Source organism: Rhinatrema bivittatum, chromosome 18, assembly GCF_901001135.1.
Source record: "Rhinatrema bivittatum chromosome 18, aRhiBiv1.1, whole genome shotgun sequence".
NCBI classification, from domain to species: domain Eukaryota; kingdom Metazoa; phylum Chordata; class Amphibia; order Gymnophiona; family Rhinatrematidae; genus Rhinatrema; species Rhinatrema bivittatum.
The window spans coordinates 47491991-47514310 of NC_042632.1; the positions used below are offsets into that span (position 1 = coordinate 47491991).

The 22320-nt window shown below is 44.9% G+C and overlaps 1 protein-coding gene across 2 annotated transcripts in view; it reads right to left on the reverse strand.

The window, feature by feature from the left end:
* Nucleotides 1-9823: 9823 nt before the first annotated feature.
* The window catches only part of LOC115079631 (pterin-4-alpha-carbinolamine dehydratase 2-like), a 44746-nt gene continuing 32249 nt past the window's right edge, over nucleotides 9824-22320 (reverse strand). For both annotated transcript variants that reach the window (XM_029583340.1, XM_029583341.1), the window contains 2 exons: nucleotides 12315-12395; nucleotides 9824-11114 (listed from right to left, as the gene is read on the reverse strand). In XM_029583340.1, coding sequence (XP_029439200.1) covers nucleotides 11016-11114; nucleotides 12315-12395 — 180 coding nt within the window. In that variant the 3' untranslated portion in view covers nucleotides 9824-11015. The remainder of the gene's footprint in view (nucleotides 11115-12314; nucleotides 12396-22320) is intronic.

Sequence of the window (22320 nt, forward strand, 5' to 3'; positions counted from 1 at the left end):
CCATAGGCATTTTATTTAGGGGGTGGGGAGGAATTAAGGAAGCAGTGCTCTTTCCAAAACCCACCCCAAAAAAAAAAAAAAAGAAAAGTGTCAGGTGCTGGTACTGAATCACTGTCTAACCCTTTCACCCATGGCCAGGTCTAAATATTTGCCACAGATTTCCAACAAGGTCCTCCAGGGCTGTAACAGGTTTACAACAATAGCCTATAGTCCTGAACATAAGAACATGCCACACTGGGTCAGACAGAGGGTCCATCAAGCCCAGCATCCTGTTTCCAACAGTGGCCAATCCAGGCCATAAGAACCTGGCAAGTACCCAAAAACCTTGCTTGCTATCATTTGATGGACTCCTATATAACCTGGATGGTTTACTTACAGTTGTCTCCACAGAAACAGAATGACTGGAGGGCCAAACTCTTTTGCCAAATTTACTTCCTGACGTGATGCAATGGACCACAGTTCATCTCGGACATTCCCCCTTCAATTCTTTGCAAGCAGGGAATATTCGGTGCTTGTCTCCGGCTTTCTTGAATCCCATTACTGCTTTCGTCTTCACCACCGCCCCCACTGGGAGGCCACGCCTTTTGTGAAAAAGATATATTCCTGTTTTTACATGGGAGAGTCTGCCCGCTTGCTTACCCCAGAAGCTCTTAAATACTTCCAAGAATAAACCATGCCAAAAGAGGGCATCTTTTGGGGCCTATTTACCATGACAAGTTTATGATTTTCCTGTTAATCTGCAATGACAAGTTTTGCTCTCACAATACTTCTCACCAAAAAGCAAGCAGGGCATGAATTTTCCACCGCATAAATATCGTAGACATGTGATCCCACTCTCAGCCACAATTCACCAACGATATGATGCTAAATAAAGCAAACAGGGCCACTAAAGTTGTAATGCCATGGCTTTTGATCACTTGGGCTATGTTACCAGAACCTTTCAATGGAATTATAGCTTTAAATCATTACCTACCTGTTTTATATAAATCACTATTTGGGAATTCTACAATCATTGTGTTTCCAGGAGTCGCAACTTCTTTCGGTGATCATCACGAGACCTGAGGAACCGAGACTAGAAGATGGGGTAGCGCCACCGGCAGGCAATGTCAGTGGCACATTTGCAAAAGTACAAATCTGGTTAGCGGTTAGACAGACTGACGTCACAAACAAGGGACGCAAATGACCGGATGAGACGCACACCTGTTGCAACTTGGATGACGACATTTTTTGCAAAAGCGCAGTGCAAGATGTCGGACGTAGTCCTCGTGATTGCAGTCTCCCAAAAAAAAAAAAAGCAAACCCCACACATTGCCAGGGTTTGGAGAAGAGCAGCAACCCACACTCAAGGTGGGGGGACAGGCGTGATTGTCGATTATTCCATGTGAGAAAAGATATGGGAACCAATGTTGGGATTTTCTGACCGAAAACCTACCACGACATGTGACTAATTGTTGTGTGGGTCTGAACTTCTTTTATAGAGCTTGTAATACTGTATGTTAAGTGCAATTTTAAACAGTAAATTATTTTTTAAAATAATTTTGGAACAGCAGTATAATAAAGCGATTTTAAATGATTCAGTGTAGTAATGTAGACATAAAAAGCATGCGTGGATACCGTCAGAAAAACTTGCTCAAAGTTACTCAATGCGCAGCAGATAAGATCTGAATATAGGGCTCCCGGAAATTCATCTTTGTACCACAGCCATAAAGCAAGTCCATAATCCAGTCTTGAATGCTGCTCCCGCTAAACTGTGCGTGTGCGCACACAGGTCGTGAACTTTGCACACACACGCACAGCAAAACCCAATGCGCTCAGAAAATCCTGATATTTGTATTATATTGACTTGTTGCATACAAATTTGATCTTATAAAAAGTTGCACAAAAAGAACATTTTTGCACACCTAGTCTTTCAAAAATTGGGAGAACAGTCTTGATTTTTTTTTTTTAACCTGACAAGGATGCTAAAACAAAAAGCCACGAGATACTGAACATGTGTTGCTAAAGAACATGAGCATGTATTAATTTCAGTACTTGTGCAATGACTTATTTAGCAACTAACTCGGGCGTCACAAAAGCAAAAACACAAAAATAAAAAAATCTGACGCCAACCACACAGTATATTTACTCTTTATTCTGCTGATGGCTATTTTCCTGATAACTTGAGGCATGAAGCATTACACAGATTTGTGCATTATAATTAGGAGGTTTGACTCAAATCTCAGTCATGGGTGTCGTGCTAATCACGATTTAGAAGTCTGTAAGCACATTTTATTACTATAAGACTGCATAACTAATGCAAAGTGTTTGTCAAGAGCCTTGGAATTTGACTTAATTGAGAAGCAAAGGCTTCTCTGCAGTAAACGTAATTGCGCTGCTGATTCCAGAGTGACCGGTGTTTATCTTCTTGGAAAGTACTTCCAGCTTTACTCTGTGCGTGCAGGCACAGCACCAGGGGCGCTGAGAGACTGAGCAGGGTTGGATCTGGTTAGTATCCGAAGGGGCAGCCCCGCGGTAAATAGTGCTGGGTTGCTTGGTAGAGGGCCTGCAATGCCTATGAGCCAGTTCCGCACCACGAGGTCAATATTAGGAAACTCTCTCAGGCTGACGGCGCCATCTTTTGAATTAGATCCTGGACTGGGCTACTCTATGGCCATTACAGAGGCCAAGGCAGTTTTGGATTGCTGTCCTATTGGATTTTCGTTTCTCTTATAAAGTTTGTTATGTCGCTTTTTATGGCCCACGTAATCCTGGCGTCACGGTTAAACTGCCACACAAGCTGTGCAATCTAGCTCTTACCAAAGTCCTCTTACTGAAAAACCAGCCGATTCTACTGGCACGTCTGCTTCCAGACCTATGCTAGATAAACCAATAGTCAAGCTATTAACAGATAAAGAGCAACGCTGGCCTAGGAGAGTCTGAACTTGTTACATCTCAAAAGCTAAGTAGGGTCAGGCCTGGCAAATAGCAGAAGGTCAGTCAGGTGCTGTGGGCTGCAGAGCAGTGCTCTGCCAAGATAAGATCACCTAACCCTTAGCTGCCAGAAATGAGTAAAACGACAGACGGACGTAGGGTAAGTGTAGGTGCCCTATGCTCTTAGTACACCTCCCCTGATGGAACCGCCAAAGGGCACGGTGTCTACCCCAGACTGTAGCACGGAAGCTGTGTTGTTAGTGCGAGGCAGTATCGCACTGCAGTGATGCGGGGGGAGCGGACAGGGACTCCCCCCTCCTGACATTCAGCTAATTCATGCTCTCAATATGCCACCTTCGCATATTACTCAGAGTGGTTTATAATAAAACCATCATGCATATAATAAAAATCACAATATAAAACCAAATAACCCCTCCCAAAAACATGAAATATGTTCAGCAAGGTCCTGGATATCCAACTTCTCTGCTTCCTGTGGAAAATCAGCGCTGCTAAAAGAAATAGCCTCCTGCTGTCAGGGTCTATGACCCGTCAAGCTATTTTGTTTATGAAGAGGCCGGTGCGTTTGGGAGCCTCTTTTATTTACTCCTGCTGCCTAGGTATAAGTTTGACAAATGTAGCCATATAGCACTCGTGTGACCAAGCAGTGTCTTTAATTATAATTAGGGATCCCCCTGCCCTGGTTTCCAGTATTTACCCTTAAAAATATATTCCTAATTCTGTCTCCGTGCACCACCCAATCCAACGCCTAGCCCGACTGTCCAGGACACGGAGGAGATGTCAATGCTATTTAGATATCAGACGCACACAGAGATTATGGAAAAATTAGCTGTGCCTCATACTCAAAACATGTTGGCCCCATTATATTGCTTGCTTGGCCTGCCATAATCCCCCAGCACTAGTGTATTGTGGGAATGTCATTTCCCTTTGCATTTCTATTTTGGGTTGTGAGGTTGGAGTTGTGGGTCCTCTTATCTAAGCCAGGGTGCAACATTCAATTGAGAAGCCATGGGAGTTAATTAAAATATTTCTCAAGAGAACATCTCAAAGTGTCTAACATTGCCATCTCACATGTCACAGGAAAAAAAAAATATGGATACTGGATCTTCCTTTAATTGCTCTCTTGATTAATATTTAACATTTGCAAAACGTCACGTTTTTTATTCTGCGTTATCCACACAGGCATTCTGCTACAGGTCATAACCTGAAAGGTCCAAAAGGGTTTTGGCTATTTAGTGATAAAATCCCAGGCATGCTGAAGGATACATGAGGAGGAGCATGGTATCCATATTCTGCCAAAACTACAAGGCTCTTCCTGATTTTTAGTATCGGCTCTGTAGCTGTAAGCACACAAAACACAGCTGCTCTGAAACCGCGTTCATCAGAGCAAGAACAATACCTGTCTGCGCTACAAATGACCGTAGTGGTTATTTTATAAACAGAGAATTATAAAGAATGGTTTCTGCTTCCCCCCTCTCCAAATTGGGTAAAAAAAAAAACCAAAAAACACAACTTAGGTCCTGAGAAGGATTTTCATAGAAATCCAAATAAAACAAGCCTGTACAGGGTAAGGCCTAAGCCATACTTAACAGGATTTCACTGCAAAATGATTCCATCATTTCATTTTGCACAGAAAGTTAGGCATGAGCAAGCTCACTCTACACCATTTTATTAACCTAATTATCGTTAGAAGCCACGAGATGCTGTTCTCCAGCATCACACAACAGGGTGGGCTTAGGACTAACTAACATGACACGACAAGTGCTTTCTGTTACAGGGCCCTTGGAACGCTCTCCCAGGCTGCCAAGAGAGGTTTTCAAAGCCAGGCTACATTTAAGCCTGCAGGAAGATGTGGTTTGAGATAATAGCCCGTCGGTGTGTCACAAAGCCCTCTGCAAGGGTGGTCAACTCCACCCCCTTTTGCTTGGGGATAGTAGGAAACTGTGAGTGCACAAAGACTTCCAGCCAAGCGAAAGCCTGGGAGAATGTCGTCATCTCAACACAACCAGGCTCATCCCTCCAACATGACAGCTCCTAGCACAAAGGCCTCTCTTCTGCATCTTATTAAAGCGGTAGCAGTGTCTGCCCAATGTTAACAAGCTCTCCCTGGTCTTGTTCCGAGTTCTCCTTTACTTCCTGTCGCAGTCAATACAAGACCACACTCCCATTTAAAAGCGTTCCTCCTTCTTAAGGACACACCGGCACTAATCACGTTCTTGTGCGTATTACTGCAATGTGTACACGGGCTTCGGCAGAGCAATGCCTCAAGCAGCCTCCACGCGTAATGGCGAAAGCAGGGAAGGAGCTTTCAGAAACATTTACACATGATACAGAGACAGGAATAAGGAGATGCGGGAATGGTTCAGCAGGCCCAGCTTCCTTCTTTGGTGCAGGCTTATGATGGCTTAACCAGCGGCCAAGTCAGCTTTTAAAATGCTTAATGGCAACCAATGGCAGGCCAGCTTTGAAAATGCTCTGTGACATCACACGGTGCTCTGACCTCCCTGGGGATTCAGGAACCCATGGTAAGTGTTGAGCCCAAGGGTGACTGGGGGCGCCGTGGCAACTGTGAACGAAACTGGAGGAAGGGCCAGGGAGCCGATTCTGGAAGGATCGGAAATGATTTTGTTTGGTTTGTTAGCCACTTTCTAATAACGCTGCTTTACTCTATCAGAGTCCCTAGCCACACTCAGGTTCTGGGTTACTAGAGGGTCACTTACAGCCACGCTTAACAACTCTTTTTAGCATCCTTACCTCCATTCTGAACTTGAGGAGGAGACAATATAATATCCAGTCATCATTTAAAGGGCAATTTTCTAAAGCCATTTACCCAAGGCAAAAGGGCTTTCGGAACTCTGCCCACCCTGTACGCAGGTAGCAGGTTGGGGGCGGTGCCACACTGCAATCCCAGGGAGGAGGGGCAAAGCTGACCACCTTCCAACCCATGAGCGTTTTAGTTAGAAAACGTATCTGCAGCGAAAAGCGCTGTAAAGCGCTGCTTGGACTTTATTCTTTCATCCTTTTCCTACAGCCAAAAGTGCCTGCAGATTTTGCTTCCAAAAAAAAAAAAAAAGGCAGACTTTGGTTATGCACCAAAACCATCCGAGGCACCTGCTGCCCGCGTCCTCTCTCCCTGCAGGGCGAAGGTGGGGATTGACGCTGAGCTTACCCTGTATTTTCAGTAACAATAAAGCCGCTATTTTATTGTGGAGAAACAGTGCAGTGTGGGCAGATCAGCAAAACAAGGGAGTAAGTTCAAACTAAAACCATAAAGGCAGCATGCAGAGGAACTGGGTAGCAGGAAGTTAAAAACGCAAATCACAATTTGTAGTTGCACTAAAGCAGCCAACAAAAATCTTACCACACACAAACCATAAATCACTGCTTTAAAATACAAACCCAAGAACCATGAAATGCACCTGTTACCAGACTCCAAAAAAAAAGTGAAGAGTACATGCTCAGCACGGGGTCATGCCAAGCATTTCTGCTCCGCGTTAAGGGGCTCCTTCCTTATAATGAACACCGAGCTCCCTTTTGTAAGGCCAGGATGTTTCAGCCTCTAAGCTCCAAAGTCACCTCGACACAGTGATGCCTCTGAGCAAATAAGTAAAATGCTAAGCTTAAAAATTATACAATTAGCATTTAGAGCACAGCATCACCCCATGAAAATCAAATGATGCCACCCAAAGAACCCTGCTGAATATCCTTGCACTCAGGGTATAAAACAGGTATTTTTAGACAAAGTCCAGATCACACAACTGAATTAAATGCTCAGCATGTTCAGAAACCCTGGGAACTGCTACACTGGATAGTCGGGCAGGCAGGGTGAAATAATATCTCAGGGTTTATGCCTTCATTTATTAGTCATTCAGGAAAGGAGAAAGCACCTCGGAAAAGTATTTTTCCTCGGGGGTCAACAATGAAAATGGTTTGGCCAGCCAACTATGGCCCAGACTTAGCAGGACAAAGCACAGGATTTAAAATCCTACTGGTCTTACCGCCTCTGACCTAGGCAGCTGGCTTTTGATCCGGCTACGTCAGGGACAGGGTCACAGTTACCCGCCTAAATTAGAGCAGATGAAATGTAGATTTTCAGTGTTATCCAGGGACAATCCTAAAGTTAGCTGGATAAACTTGCATGACTGACTCTGTCACAGCTTGGCACAGCTGCAGCACCGAACATCCCAGTAAAAGGTAGCCAGATAAAGTTTATCTCCTAACTTTGCCAGCTGACCGGCGGCTGAAAACAGACCTCCTCATTTGTAGCACAGACTAGAGATTTTGGCACCAGAAAATCATTGAATCTTGCCCCTTGGCTTCACTCTGCATTGAAACTGTGGCTCAAGTACTTACTAAAACGTTTTAAGATTTGGATGGTGTTTTCCCGCTAGAACAATCATCTTAAGATTACATAAATTCAAAAGAATCTCCTAGAGGGAGGTGCACGGCCCTTTTTTTCCCCTATATCTCTGCACAACAGCTGATCCCTGGCCTTTAACTTTCATGTAGGCCAGGTCCCATTCTCCTCGACCTGTGAGATTTTCCTAGAGACCCCGTCAGCTTGTGGCTGGGTGCAGGGCATCTCCTACCCCCATCGATAGAGCCGGGCACACACTGGACTTAAGTGTTCCTCAGCTCTTCTGTCTTCTCTCTCATCCCTGACAATCTGAAACAGTTCCCTGGTCTGACCACACTCCCTTATCAGTTTCACCAGCCCCCTAATGAACCCAAGGCCTGATCCTTAACCAAGATCCAATCAGCAGCACATTGATCCAGACAAACTTTAAAGAAAAATGAACTACAGTGCTGGCTGACCTTTCCGACGACTTGTTAGACAATATGGTACTCTCATGGCACAATGGTATTCACAAAAAACTGTAGATCAACTTGCCCCAGAAAGTTCTTACACATCGCAGATTCAAACTCCTTGGTACACACAGGATCTTACAATGTATATCACGTAGATCAGAATCTCTTTGCAGAAAAAAAAAAAATTCCCAGAAAATCCATGACTTCAGCGTCACACAATATAGAAACGCAGTCAGTCAATCTGGCAAAAAACTCCCATTTCACCAAACTCATTAGATGACCTGGCAATAACCCCAGACTACTGTTAAACTTTGTCAAATATCTCAAACTCCCCTTCAAACGTCAACTACCCCAACCCCCTCTCCTGGTATCATTATGTGACTCCTCTGCAAATTACTTCACTTCCAAAAGCAGCAGCTCCATCCAGTGCCTTCCATAAGCAAGGGAAAAGCAGGCTGCTTGCAAGTTAAGAACATAAGAAAATGCCATACTGGGTCAAACCAGGGTCCATCAAGCCCAGCATCCTGTTTCCAACAGTGGCCAATCCAGGCCGTAAGAACCTGGCAAGTACCCAAAAACTAAGTCTATTCCATGTTACCATTGCTAGTAATAGCAGTGGCTATTCTCTAAGTCAACTTAATTAATAGCAGGTAATGGACTTCTCCTCCAAGAACTTATCCAATCCTTTTTTAAACCCAGCTATACTAACTGCACTAACCACATCCTCTGGCAACAAATTCCAGAGTTTAATTGTGCATATGTTCAGGCACATAGTGACCGTTATTCAGCTAAATCAAAGTATGCAATGGGTCAAACACAAGCACAGCTCTGTAAGGTTGGACAAGGAGAGAGGGGGGTCAGAAGAGAAGGGTTCACTGGCAGACAACTGCCCGAGATGCACACGTCCAGAGCATCATGGTTTCTCAGCGCTTCCAGTACCGGCTTATGACGACCTGGATTTGCATTTCTAAGGCAAGGTGAGTTACAATTCAGACACAGGAAGCAGGTCCCTGCCCCAGAGAGGGCTCACAATCTAAGCTGGTACCTGGGGCAACGGAGCACAGAGTGACTTAGCCAACATCGCAAGGAGTGTCAGTGGGAGAAGTGAGATTTCAACCCTAGCTTCCCCGGCTCCTCAGTTTGTTGCTCTAACCGCTAGGCAACTCCCCCACAGGTCTTTCAAAAAGTTAAATTTCAAAATAATTTTACAAAGTTTAGTTTATGGATTTCCCTGGGCGCTCATTAACATTTCTTCTTGGGGTCAGCAGGGTTGCCTGTCTACTTTCTGGCCATAAATTACATCTGAACGAGGAAAGCTCCCTGCTGTATCTGGGCAGTTTGATGCTTCCCTTTCACAATCGGTAACAGACTGTTTTGCTTGGGTGAGGAGGCTTCAGACAGGTGGAAGAGAATTGCTGTCATGAAAAAGGAAATAGAGGTGGCCAGCTCTTTCTGTGACTGCCGGCCTGCACGATTATGCTTTACAATGTAAAAAGGTGCACATTAGTGGGACTCCCGTTCCTCTATCAATCACTAGGAATAAGCTTTGCCCTCTTTTTCTCACACCAACTCTAAATAAAATAAAATTATCCAGAATAGGATGGCAAATAAGGCCCATCTAGTCTGCCCAATTACGTTCCTGCTGCACAGCCATAAACGCCAATTGACCTATGGATTTCTCTTCACTTCTTTGCATCTATCACTCCTCCCATACCTTCTCGAAATATTTCTCCATGAAAAGAGTGGTGGTGGGTACACGGAATGATCGTCCAAGGGAGGTGCTGGAGAGACGAAACGTAACAAAGCTCAAGAACTGGAAGTAGCAGAGGATCCCAAGATCAACCTTAAGGAATCCACTGATGGCTTTAAGCAGCTGGATAATTTTCAAGTCCGCAATCTAATCTGCTCCCTGGTTTCCACTCATACACATCCCCCCCCCCCCCCCCTCGTCCCTGTTGGTTCCTCTCAAGACTTATTCTGGCCCCAGGAAGTCAGACTGCATGCCCAAAAGGAATCAGAAACAATCAAGGCCAATGAGTAAGTGAGAAGTGTGTCAGAAAATGGATTAGTGGTCATTTTTTTTTTAAACTTGCTTTATTTTACTTACAATTTTTGATGTATAGAAAAGATCAACCAGTAGACACGTAAAGGAAAGCACTGACCATCATGACCATCACATTAGCGAGTTACAGCACAGACCACAAAAAGCTGCATAATTCTATGGAAATCCATAGGCAATCTATGGGCATCTGTATGTAGATAGCCAAGGATTCCTCCTGGAAATGTACAACCTTAAAGCAGCCTCTACTACAGAGAGGAAAATGCAACGATTAATTGTGATTGAAGATTGGCACATCCACTTTTATTTTTTCACTAAAATTGTCAGAAAATTGATAATAAAAAAGTGGAATTGTACTTTTTCCCCCACTTTTCAGAGGTGAATAAAAGTTGAATCAATTAGAATCAACTGAACAAAAAAAACAAACAAAAAGATTTTCTCCTTTTTGGATGTGGTTTCTTTAAGAAACAGCCCTAGAGAGCATTTCTGATCATTAGGAATAAAATGCACCGTGTGTCTGTCCAAAGAGCAGTGCGCCCTACCTGAACATTCAGAGGTTACGACAGAGACATCTGCAAAATTTCATGAAGTCATGACATGTGGTGGAGACAGTGGGACAAGGAGTGAATGTGCAGACTCCCCAAAGCCCTGGATTAACTGCTGAAAAGCCATCCATGAAATTTACGGCACATCCTATGGGAATGGTTCCTACGCTCGACGGAAGGTCTCTCCATCAGGAGTCGTCAGTCTTCTCTCCGAGTGTTTAAATAAGCGGGAACGGCCGAACCTCTTCCAGCTCTGTTCAACCCCAGGCTCGGCCCGGATAAATAATTAACTAATTTGCTCCAGCGTGAATCGGGGATGGACTTTCTCTTTTATACTCTAAATTTACTGGGATTCGTTTGAGCATTCGCTGATTTGTGGCTGTTTTAGGGAGTCCTAGAATCTGAGCAGTACAAATGCATTAAAAGACATCCTTTAACCATTCCAAATAGATGAAATGGCAAACAGCGTCTGATATCTGGCATTGTTCTCTCTCCCCAACTTAAACTACTGCATGCACGTGCAGGAGGAAAAGAAAGGAACGGACTGACGCCACCATTACCACATTAAATAACGGCGTGACCCGATCCCCTTTGCCTATCTGTCCAATCCACGTGAAGGAGAAGAAATTACTAGAAATACATTAAAAAAATATACGTTCGGCTACATTGAGGAATTATAACACAGAAGCCGCAGCTTTGTCAATAAATTGAGCCAGCTTCACATCCTTTCTGGTCAGTCCGCCACAGTCATGTGTGCTGAGGGTTATCTGAACCTGGAATAAAAACACAAAACGTGAGGAAAGAGCAAATCATTCAGATATGTCACAGCCATGAAAAACGACCTACACCGCCACACACACATGCCATGTAAAAATACACGAGGTGACTGAAAACAAAGTTGGCTTTAACCCAAGGGAAATCTATTTTTTTACCTTGGTCTGTTTCAATCTTTAAAAAAAAAAAAAAAAAAAAAAAAAGATTGCTCTGGAAAAAGGTGTACAGCACTGTACAGCAAAGGTGATTTTTCCTTCCTAGCAAGGTCACCAAAAAAGGAATTTATGCAATAAGCATGCCAGTGCTAAATGACTGAACATGCGTCATAACTGGGACGCTGAAACTAGCCACTATCTCCGCTGGAAGCCGGCAGCTGCTAGAAGCAATACCGGCAAAATTAAGCTCTCGTCCTTCACCATAACACGTTCAGTGATGGAAGACAACAGACTGCACTCGTACGCCGCAAGCTGTGGGACCTACTGTTGGTTCTCAGAAGGCTTGCAAGCAGTTGCAGAGATGAACTACCGTAGGCATTCTACATCTGAAATCTGAACTAGAAATGCAATGTGTTTTTCATGTCATCGAAACTTAGTGCAAAAGAAAGGACAGGTAGAAAAAAAAAGCCATTCAGCACTTGGTTTTCGTCTCTGGAACAATTCCGTAGGTATCTGACGCATTGTGGCTTATTGAAGAGCGACTCCGCTGGTGAAACGGCAGATTGGGCTAAAGGGCACTGGCTGAGCATCTGAAGCCTCCCTCGTTCTACAATATTCTTAACTTGAAGCCAGTGGTATTAATCCATCACTTTAAGTACCTACCTGATTTACAAACATATAGATATTTGTAACATCACTTGGCATTAAGATAGAGTAAAACAAAGGAGGGGGATGACAGATTTGGGAGGAAGAAGAGTTATGTATTTCAAAACGGGACTACCTTAGCTGACGGATCAGAAACCAGAGTCCTCTCAACAAAGGGAAACCATCTGGAAGTAGTAAGCCAGGTACGGCCTCCGATCCCTTCCTATCCTGGCGTCAATTCCTGTCTCTCAACCCAAGGTGACCCGCCCACTACAAGGGTCGACTCAGAAACTTAAAACCAGATGGTCTAGGGAGGCCCAGCACCTTGCCCAAAATATAGGCCTCATCTCATACATAGGTTTTCTTTTAAGGAATCAGAAACGTTAAGCAGCACCTTACCTTGTTGTAGACATTAAACCATTCAGGGTGGTGATTCATCTTTTCTGACTGCAGGGCCACTCGGGTCATAAAGCCAAAAGCCTACAAACGTGAAAGAAACAGGAATAAGGGCAGGACGCCGCAATAATTTGGTCTAAATAAGCAAGCTTGATTTCTCCAAGGGTAATACCATGGAGCATATCCAGCATAGCTCTCTGCTTCAACGGCAGGGGAGAAGAAAAAAGGATTCGCACTCACAAAGCGGGGAGTAGCTGGCTTGTTACGGCGGTTACTACCCCAAACCAAATAAGCCTGATACTTCACTTTCAATGCATATCCTGCTTCAATGGCAGGGGAGAAGAAAAACTGATACTTCACGCATATCCAGCATAGCTCTCTGCTTCAACGGCAAGGGAGAAGAAAAACTGATACTACACGCATATCCAGCATAGCTCCCTGCTTCAACGGCAGGGGAGAAGAAAAACAACCAATAAGGGCTGAATAACACAGTCTGGGTAAAACAAATAAGCATGGGTGTAGCTTGCTTATTGCGGCGGTTACTTCCCCTACTACCCATAACTAATCGAGCTTGATATTTCACTTGGTTGCAGCTCCATCACTGCTCTCTACATTAATGGTGGGGGTGGAAGGGAAATAGAACCAAAGAGCTAAGAGAAACAGATAAGTAAGAGAAAAAAAATGTGAAGCTTGCTGGGCAGACTGGATGGGCCGTTTGGTCTTCTTCTGCCGTCATTTCTATGTTTCTATGTTTCTATATAGAAAGACTTGGTAAACAGTTAATATGAAACCAAAACATATTCTCAAGTGTCAAGAAAGACCTACAATGCTTTGAAATTCTAATACATTACAATTGTTTTTAATACAGTCTTGGAAATGGTAACATTTTAGGCCCATGGCACTAAACCCTTACTGTAACATTACCACAGGTTTCTTGCCAGCTCTCATTTCCATATTTGGCGAGGTCCTATCCCACGGCAAGCCAGTTTTAGCAATGACGCCATAATTCACCAAACCGCACCCGAGTCAAACTCAGCAAGACGGCTCCAAAAGCAAAATGCTTGAGGTGTTGCTTGCGAGTTATGCGCTTTTCCCCAGCCACTGGAGTAATGACGCTTTTTGTCGCGAGCACAATCCCGTTCATAGACACACGAGGCCGCATGAATTCATGTAGCAGCCACGCGAACGGGGCGAATTAGAGGAGATTTCCTTGAAACGAGGCTGTGTTAAAAGGCTTGATCTAAATACATCTGCAACAATATTTAAGGCCCATTCTAAATATGCCCACAAAATTACTTAAATCGTTTTATGTCCTTATAAACTCGCCCGTTTATTGTGTAGTTCTCTGCCTTCTAGGAATAGAGTAGAGCTGCTTTTAGTTATGTAGCTGCCCCTCGATCTGGAACGGTATTCCCCTGGGTACTAGCACAGAAAAAAATTAAAAGGCCGCAAATGTCTGAAAGCCTGGTTTTTTTTTCCTTTAGCAAATGAATCATAAAACTACTACTCTTCATATATTTACTGTACTTCATTGAGTCTGAATTTTCAGTTTTTCTAGGTAGTTTCTTTTTAATGGTTTTATATCCCGTTTTAAAGTCGATATGGCTTAACGCTCTGATAATATTGTACTGAATGGCAGCAAACGGACTGATAAATCCACCAAGGCATGGACAGCAATACTGCATCTCTGCCATCGTTAAAGGAAACCGTGCCAAGGGGGCATCAACTATTGGTCTTTTGGGTGGGCAGTGTGTTCTTCTCTGCTGGGACACCATTTCCAACAACCTCGTACATTTTACTGGGCTCAATGGAAGATGCCTCAGTTCAAGCTGACAGTGGTTTTCAGACTCTCTCGATTTTTGGTGAACTCATCTTCAGTTAGTTTTGACTAACCCACTCTGATTCGATGCTCCATTTTTTTTTCTTTTGATCTGTAATCGGAGTGAATACAAAATTGGGCCACTCCTAATTTCTTGATTTTGCCAAATAATTCTTGTCCTTTGATGTATTTAATGTGTTTATCCAATGTACTGTTTTTCCAACAATTACATCTTTCTCTTGTTAAAACTGTGTACAGTTTGTTGGTCTGAGGCAGCGTTTCTGAAGCTGGTCCTGAAATAATCCCTCTCCAACCCCTCCACACCCAGTCTGGTTTTCCAGATACCACAATGAATATGCATGAAATAGATTTATATGCAATGGAGGGCAGTGCATGCAGATCTCTATCATGTATCCATTGCGGGTATCCTGAGACCAGACCAGCTAGGGGTACACTCCAGGACAGGGCTGAGGAACACTGGTCTAAGGGACAAGGCATACTCAATCTTTAAGTTGCATATCCATCTGAATCTCTCTTTATTGTGTGCATGCAAACTAATGGAATAGTATAGTATGCAATATAATGCTCATCTTACATGAAAATAATGCAAATTTAGCATGCAAAAATGAACACAATCCTATTCCTAAATATATTTTTACTTAGAGCAGAGGTATTGACATTCATGAAATGCTTCACACCACCAGTGCCCCACCTACTTCCAATACTGCTGACCAGTGTAAGCAAGGATGCCTTTCTAATGAGAACTGCACCTACTGAAAGGCAAAGAAGTCAAAGCACTAAGAATAAGAATTGACTCACACTTTATTTTCAGAGAGCACAGACTGTGCTGCAATTATGTTTTATTTTTCACTCTCTTCCCAGAACCCCATGAAAATTACACAACAGCCTCTGACTTTACTGGGGTATTATTTTTGCATGGCCTCTGCCTCTGAGCATCGTACAATTGCAACCCAAGTCACGCCAAAGCTGTGCCTAGCCTCACCACCTGCTCATCCTAAAGGCTTTCCAGAGCTCTTCCAATCATCCTGAAAATACTCGTCAGGATTTTATGGATAGACGGAAGGCCTTCCAATGGGGCAGTCCAGAGGCAAGTCCCTTGTCTGGGCAAAGCCACTTTCCTTGATGCTCCCTGTGAACCTCACCATAACCCGCACCGTAGACAGAGCGATAAAGTTTAAAAAAAAACCCCAAAAAACCGCATATGAGCCGAGTTATTCCAGGCACTGACCATACAGCTTCGTAACCCCAAAATATATCGTTTGGGTTTTTGCTTTTTCAGAAATCTGAGCAATTAAATGGAGCGATAACCAAAAGAAAAGCTCTATATAGTGTATACAGCCAGCGTCTGCCCGTCTGCCATGCTCCCATCATAAAGCTCCTTGCCAACCAATCAGCTTTGGAGCCATCTGACAAGCCACCAGGCAGCCACACTGCCAGCCTGAAAGGAGCTGCCCCTCCTCAGACTCTAAAATTGTCCGGGGTTGGGGGGAAGGCTGCCAAGACTGAGGGTAAGATTAAGGCTGCCGAGACAAGGATGCGAGTAGCTCAGGGGGATGGAAGGCTAAAATGAAGGCTGAAGAAGGGTGACCGAGACCGAAGGGGAACAAATGATGCTTAGCAGGGGCAGCTGGGGGGAGAGAGAAAGGACAGAGCACATGTACAACATGCACCCAATATAAAGCAAGAGTTTGAAAACTGTGTGTACTCCACCAAGTACAGCTTTCCAGGTCTAAGAGTGAGCAGACTACATGCGCGCGTTACTGTGAAAACATTTACATCCTCAAATTCTGTCGTTTATGGAGGGACATTCTTCTAGTACACGGTGGTCATTTAAGGATATGATTAAAATATATCTTAAAAAAAAAAAAAAACCACAAATGCAGGCAGACAGGTTATGCTATGCTAGAAGAGAGGGACTTCGGCTATACTGACATACTGGCCGTGTTATCTCAGACCACTCGATGCTCATCTGTCTGGAAATGCTTCACAGGGAGGAGACGTGCTTACTGCCCGCTGACAATGCCAAAGGGGCTTGACCGACCCACAGCGCAGAATCGCCACGCATACGTCGGTGCCGATTCCGCACGACACTGTGATTAATCAAATCAATAAACCAAAGACGATGCGATGGATGATGTTAACTTCAAAGTCTACTTGGCAGTGAAAGGAAAGGGAGGGAGAAAAAAAAACAAAAAAACGAGGCCCGCACTAGCGTGCCAAGGACCTCAGCACTTAGGGACGATTTCTTCTCCTCCCCCAGGATCAAAATCAACCATGGGCACAGGCAAAATACGACTGCCGCCAACTCACTCTTGTTCGTATCACGATAGTTTCCCTGCCCACAGCACCGGAGAACATCAAAACATCAAAAAATGTTCCCTCCGCCAACTTTCATACCAGATTTAACAGGAATTCATTGCCTTTCCAAACCTGGGGCTCCCTTACAGGGGCAAATGCATCCAAATGTTTTCACCGAGATGGACAGGACATAAAAATAGCTTCTTGCATGCAGGCCGAATCATCCAAGTCAGCGGCTCTCATAAGCCAAATATCTGAAGAATTCATCAAAGTTTATTTTTAAAACAATGGGAGAAACTGAGTGGAGATGTAAAAGTAAATGACACAGGAGTCTACGCTACGGTTGCCAGAGAGTACTTCATAAACCCTGGGCTTTATCCAGATGCATGATTCCGTAAATACAATTCAAATAAGTGTCGACATCTTATTTGCAGTTCAACTCATGCAGTTTGCATGCATGCCTCAGTGTGCCCTTGCATGCCAACATATCAGTTAACATAAGTTGCCTTACTGGGTCAGACTGCGGGTCCAACACGCCCAGCATCCTATTTCCAACAGTGGCCAATCCAGGGGGCTCAACTAGTACAGAATTTGCAGGCCCTGCCAGCCAGGGGAGATTTCATCCTCTGCCACCCAGGATCCACCTGTGCGCAAATCAAAAGGCTCGTCTTGGAGCTAAAGGCAGGACCTCTCGTACCCGAAAGCGAGAGTCACACTCCTAGACCAACAAGCCAATGGTGGTGGTGGTGGCGGCGATACCCTCACCCCAAACTTGATGATTATGGAGCTGCATCTTAAGGACCCCCCCTTCCTTTTCCCGGCAAGAACATTCCCCCCAATCCTATCCCCACCCCAGATGCCCAGACCACTTGGACTGGTTGGCGGGAAAGGCGCTTGTCCACCTTGAAATTCACTGTGCCCCATCTATGCCTCCCCTCCCCCATACAAACATTTCTGGTGCCAGCGCTGTACCTCCAGGCTGCTTCTTTTATGAATGAATTTTTTTTTTTTTCATTTAATCACCAAAACATTCTATTTAAAAAAAAAAAAAAAAAAGAAAGTTCATTGCTTACAATTCACCCCTCCCCCCCAGATTAAATAGCAGGTAGAAAGCCAGCGAGCCCCTGAAATACCGAGGGTTTAAAGCAGGAAAAGCGAGCAAGTGGCCAGGGCAATTGTGAAGGAGGCAGGAGACTCGGGTTAAAATTGCTCACGTCAACTGCCTTCCCCTATTCTGATTAGAGCCAATTTTAATTACCTGCAAAGCAGCAAGATCTCTCCCACTAGGAAAACGAACACGGCCGTACTTAAGGAGCAATTTTCCCCAATGCAATCTTCATTAAGCCTCTAAATACTTCCTTTGCTCATTAAATGAATTAGATCACCATTGTTTACCAATCGCCTTGTAGGTTTTCAGGCCTGTAACCCTCCTCTCCGAAAATACAATCGGCGATGGGAGGAAAGGATATTTATGTTTGATTACATAATCAGAATTTTTATTCCTAATTAGTTTGGGCATCGCTTCACGTCTTGAAACCCGAGCAGCAATCTCGTCTAATTGGTTATCAAGGAGAACTTATCTTGTGATCAATTTAAGGCAATTACCCAGATTCCGGCAGCTCAACCTCCCCCCTCGTCTTGGCCTGGGATCTGCACTTCTTCAACTCCAATTAAAATAATGAAAATTATTATTAAACAGTCCGCGGCATAATAGGCACGGTCAAAACGCATGTGCCACATGTCAGCACTGCCACTCAGCCTGCCTGCCCACTTAATGGCTCTGTTCCCGTGGGGGAGGGGGAGGGGTTTTCTGCTGCAGCCCCCTGTGGTCACCGTGCTGACTTACGAGACCTGCAGACGCAGCCCCGGAGTAACCCCCTACACCACCATTCGGGGTGCAACCTCCAGCAGGTCATGTCAGGGACAGCGCTTCTACTCAGATCTTGGGGGGAGAAACCATTGGAAAAATTAAGACACCAGACAAATTCCCCCCTCCCCCATAAAACAATGTGTTCCTTTTCCCTTCATACTGTGCTAATTCTATTTTGGCCATCCTTGTCTCTCCCCTCCCCCCCCCCAGGCAGATTGCCTCGCTAGTAACCAGTGACCCTGGAGGACTGGCACCCTCTCCATGTCACTTGATGGCTGGCAAGGGGCCGCCACCGTGGTTCCAATCCCATTCCTCCCCTTTCCAGGCCTGGATCCGTTAACTGTGGCGCACCCAGATGGCCAACCCTAAGTCTATGAGGCGATGTTCATATTTATGATTTTATGAATTTGTTTTACTGCCTGCCTTGATTCTTGAGGTGAGGGATATAAATAATTTTAAAGAAAAATATTTAAAAGGCAGAAGCCAGATCTGATCCCACTTCTCGTGCAAAGCAACAACCCCAAGAGCAGCCTTGGCTTCACCGTGCATCTAACACTTGCTACAACATTCAGAAGGACGCGATGATGGGCCTCGTGTGCCGTAAGAGCTGTGCGCCGCACGCTAGCCGCCGACTTTGATGCATAGCGATAGCCAACGATGTGAGATGGGGGAAAAAAAACACATTTACATTTCCTTTTTACTACCGGTCCAGCAATGTTTCCCTGTAATTAATATTCCTAACGAAGAAATGAAAAAGGTCCACTGCACTCAAGAACCAAAACCACAAGCACTGCTGCACCTCTGGTGTCTTGTCAACTCAGTAGACGACTGCAGCCTTCCATTGGGGAAAATAAAATGCTAAAAATATTCCCTACCATATGCAAATAATCGTGAGCATGCTAAGGAATGACATACGAGTAGGGCCCAGGTTAAATTTAATACTTCAATAAACCCTGCCAAAATGCTGTGATACCCCTATATAAAAACGATTCCAATTTGTTGGTCTTACGTGGGATGAAACATACTGTAACAATCTTGGTAATTTATGTCCTGTTGGGACCCAATGATTTAAAGTAACATAATACAGAGCAGAATCAGAGTTAATCTAAACCACCTGACCAGATAAACAACCATTTCCCTTCCCCTCTTCTACCAAGGGCATTTCTGTTTATTGTCTTGTCGACTGTGAATTTTACGAACCTCACCGAAAAAAAAAAAAAAAAAGGGGGAGGGTGGGCAACCAATGAGTGCAGCTGGGCGGCGGGGCCTTCCCCGTGCAGGTACCGGCAGATTGCAATCCCAGGAATTCCCGTCTCAAAAAATGCTCCCCCCGAATCTGCAGGGCAGCCCAGCTCCCCCAGTGCCGTTGCCATAAACCACATCGCTCCGGCTGCTCGAGGTTTTTTTTTCCTTTCTTTCTTTGTTTTGAATGAACTAGGACAATCTCAGACGGGCAGGGTTCGCTTTCCAGATCTGATTGTAGTCTGTCTGGTGCCACACCTGCTGGAAGAGGAGACGTGGGAGCAGAGTCTGAGCCCTAAAACGAGATTCGGTCATCTGGTCACCAGCGGTACACGCCACATAGATCTTCTGAAGTCCCCTTTTATTTCTCTTAGCCCAGGGAATGGTGGACAACTCAACGGAGCCATAATCTGACCTCTACCGCCAATCTAATTTAAAAAAAAATATACAAAAAAAATATATATATGACTGACATCTAACTGAAAACCCTTTTGCAGGGCAATCTTTATTAAATCAGGTACTATATGCAGACATTGAGAAAAAAAAAAAAGAATGGAGCAAGCCTCTTATCTGGGAAGTGGCCACCCGCTGGTGGACAGTTTTGCTGTGAAGTTTGAATAAAACTAAAAAACAAGCAAAAAAGTTAGCCCAATGTGGTTTTGATTCCCTGGCTATCCAGGGCTGGAGGTGCTGAGTTGGCAGCATCACAGCCCCTGAGTGCGGAAGGAAGTCTCAACCACTGCACAATGGTGACAGCTACAGGCGGACGACTCAAAAAGGGCACATTTCTGCTGGGTTCCGGAGGAAGGGTCACTGTCCTTACCTTCCAGCCCACAGGACGGTCACCGCCGTGGCCAACTTAGATGGGAGAAGATGCATGAAAGCTCACGACGCAGCAGTCCGGGTACGGATTGTTTCCAATTGAACCGAAAGCCCAAAAGCAGGAAGCAACTGCCACACCCAAAATGCAGCGGCATCAAAATTTGAATCCGCCAGAAAAAAGGCTGACCGAGGCCCTCTCCCTCAGAGCATGGTTAAGCTAAATCACCTCAACTCTGCAGGAACCTGCTGCGCTCACACGGAGGCCCCATTCGCTCGGGCCGACGAAGGCGTACACGAGCGGGTGGAAGCGGCTAGCGTCACAAGCACTTCTTCAGAGCTTCACAACCGAGCCAAAACCCTTTCAAAAGGTTTCTACAGGCTCGCTCCAGCAGCAAAACGTTCAAGGAGGTAGCCTCGACTTCTATTGTACAATGACGCCAAGAGCTTCCAAATCCTTTCACGCTCTGCCTCACGTGTTAAATTGTCCCTGCAAAGTTAATGCTCTCCTGGTACTTCGGCACAAAAGTTGATAGGTTGGGTTTTCTGGGACACACGTTTGTTACTTCCCATTAAAACTAACACTGCAGGTTTCCCAGCTTGCGCTAAGTGGGATTATTACACATTGACACATTAGCCTGCCATTAGCCCAATTTAATATCATTTCATGCATTCAGTTTGGACAATCATCCAGGAGTGGAGGAACAGCCAAGGTGGTTAGAGCAGCAGACTGATAACCGAGGAAACCAGGGCTCAAATCCCACCGCTGCCCCCATACAATCTGTTTGTACCCTTCCATTGCCTCAGGTACAGACAGCTTGTGAGCCCTCCCTGCAGTGCCTGAATGTAATCTGTTTTTAAGTGCCTGAAAGGCAGAATATTAGAAAAATTGGAGGCAGGCAAAAGTTAGGCTACCCTCCAGATATCTTTCGCCGAGTCTTGTCAGCAGGAGGTTGGCTTTGCACTGATGGAAGTTCCGCTTTACAGCTTTATATAAAGGGGCAACTCTAAGGTGATTTCTCACTGGATTAACATGGACATTTCTTGATTATTGGTTTTGTATAAACAGAATTTTGAGCTTTTTTTTTTTTTTTTATATATATATAAAAACGGTCCATTTATAAAACATTTTAACCCTACCCGGCTATAGGCAGAATAAAGCTGGGTAACAAAAAAGCAGACACACACGTGCAGGCCCCCGAGCAGACTGCGTCCACTTCCAGAGCTGCTGTCAGAGCGAGGCGGGAAGCAGCCGGAAGCACGCGAAGCCTGGACGGGCTTCTGACTCTGCTGCCATGGTGGGGGGGGGTCTTATTTAAAAGTCGTGGAGGGATGGGGACAGGCTTCGGGTCACTAAGGCCCACTACGTCCAAACATTTTAAAGTTGGTTTGTTTGGGGGGGGGGGGCGGTGAAGGGGAGGGAGGTGCAGAAAAATCGGAAGCTTTTTAACAGGACTATAATTCTGAATATAGCTGGTTAAGGATAAAGGTATCCGGCTGCACGGACCCAGATAACTTTAAGAAAACTCTGGGACAGTCCTGGAGGTTTTTGGCTAACACAGCTGGATTAACTGCTCTGCTTCCGGCCTGCTCCTGTCTCATCCACTCACGTTTTTAACTAGTTAACAACTTAGCTGGATAAGTCAGAAGCAGTCAAATTGGCAGGGTTTGTCTGGCTTCATCCCAACTTAGGGAAACAAACCACTGAATATGGGCCAACAGGAAGTCCGTACTCACAGGCACTTAAGCCAGAGAACTCGAGTTAGCCCTCAGACAGCCAACGCCTGTTAAATCAATCGCTTCGGATGGACAGAACGTGGGTCTGCGGTGAGTACGGTAATAATTCAAGGTGCTCCTGAAAGGACAGCGCAAGACGCAGAGAAATACCACCCGCGAAACCTTCAAACCTCGGCCGGCGACAGGATTCGTACGGTGCACAG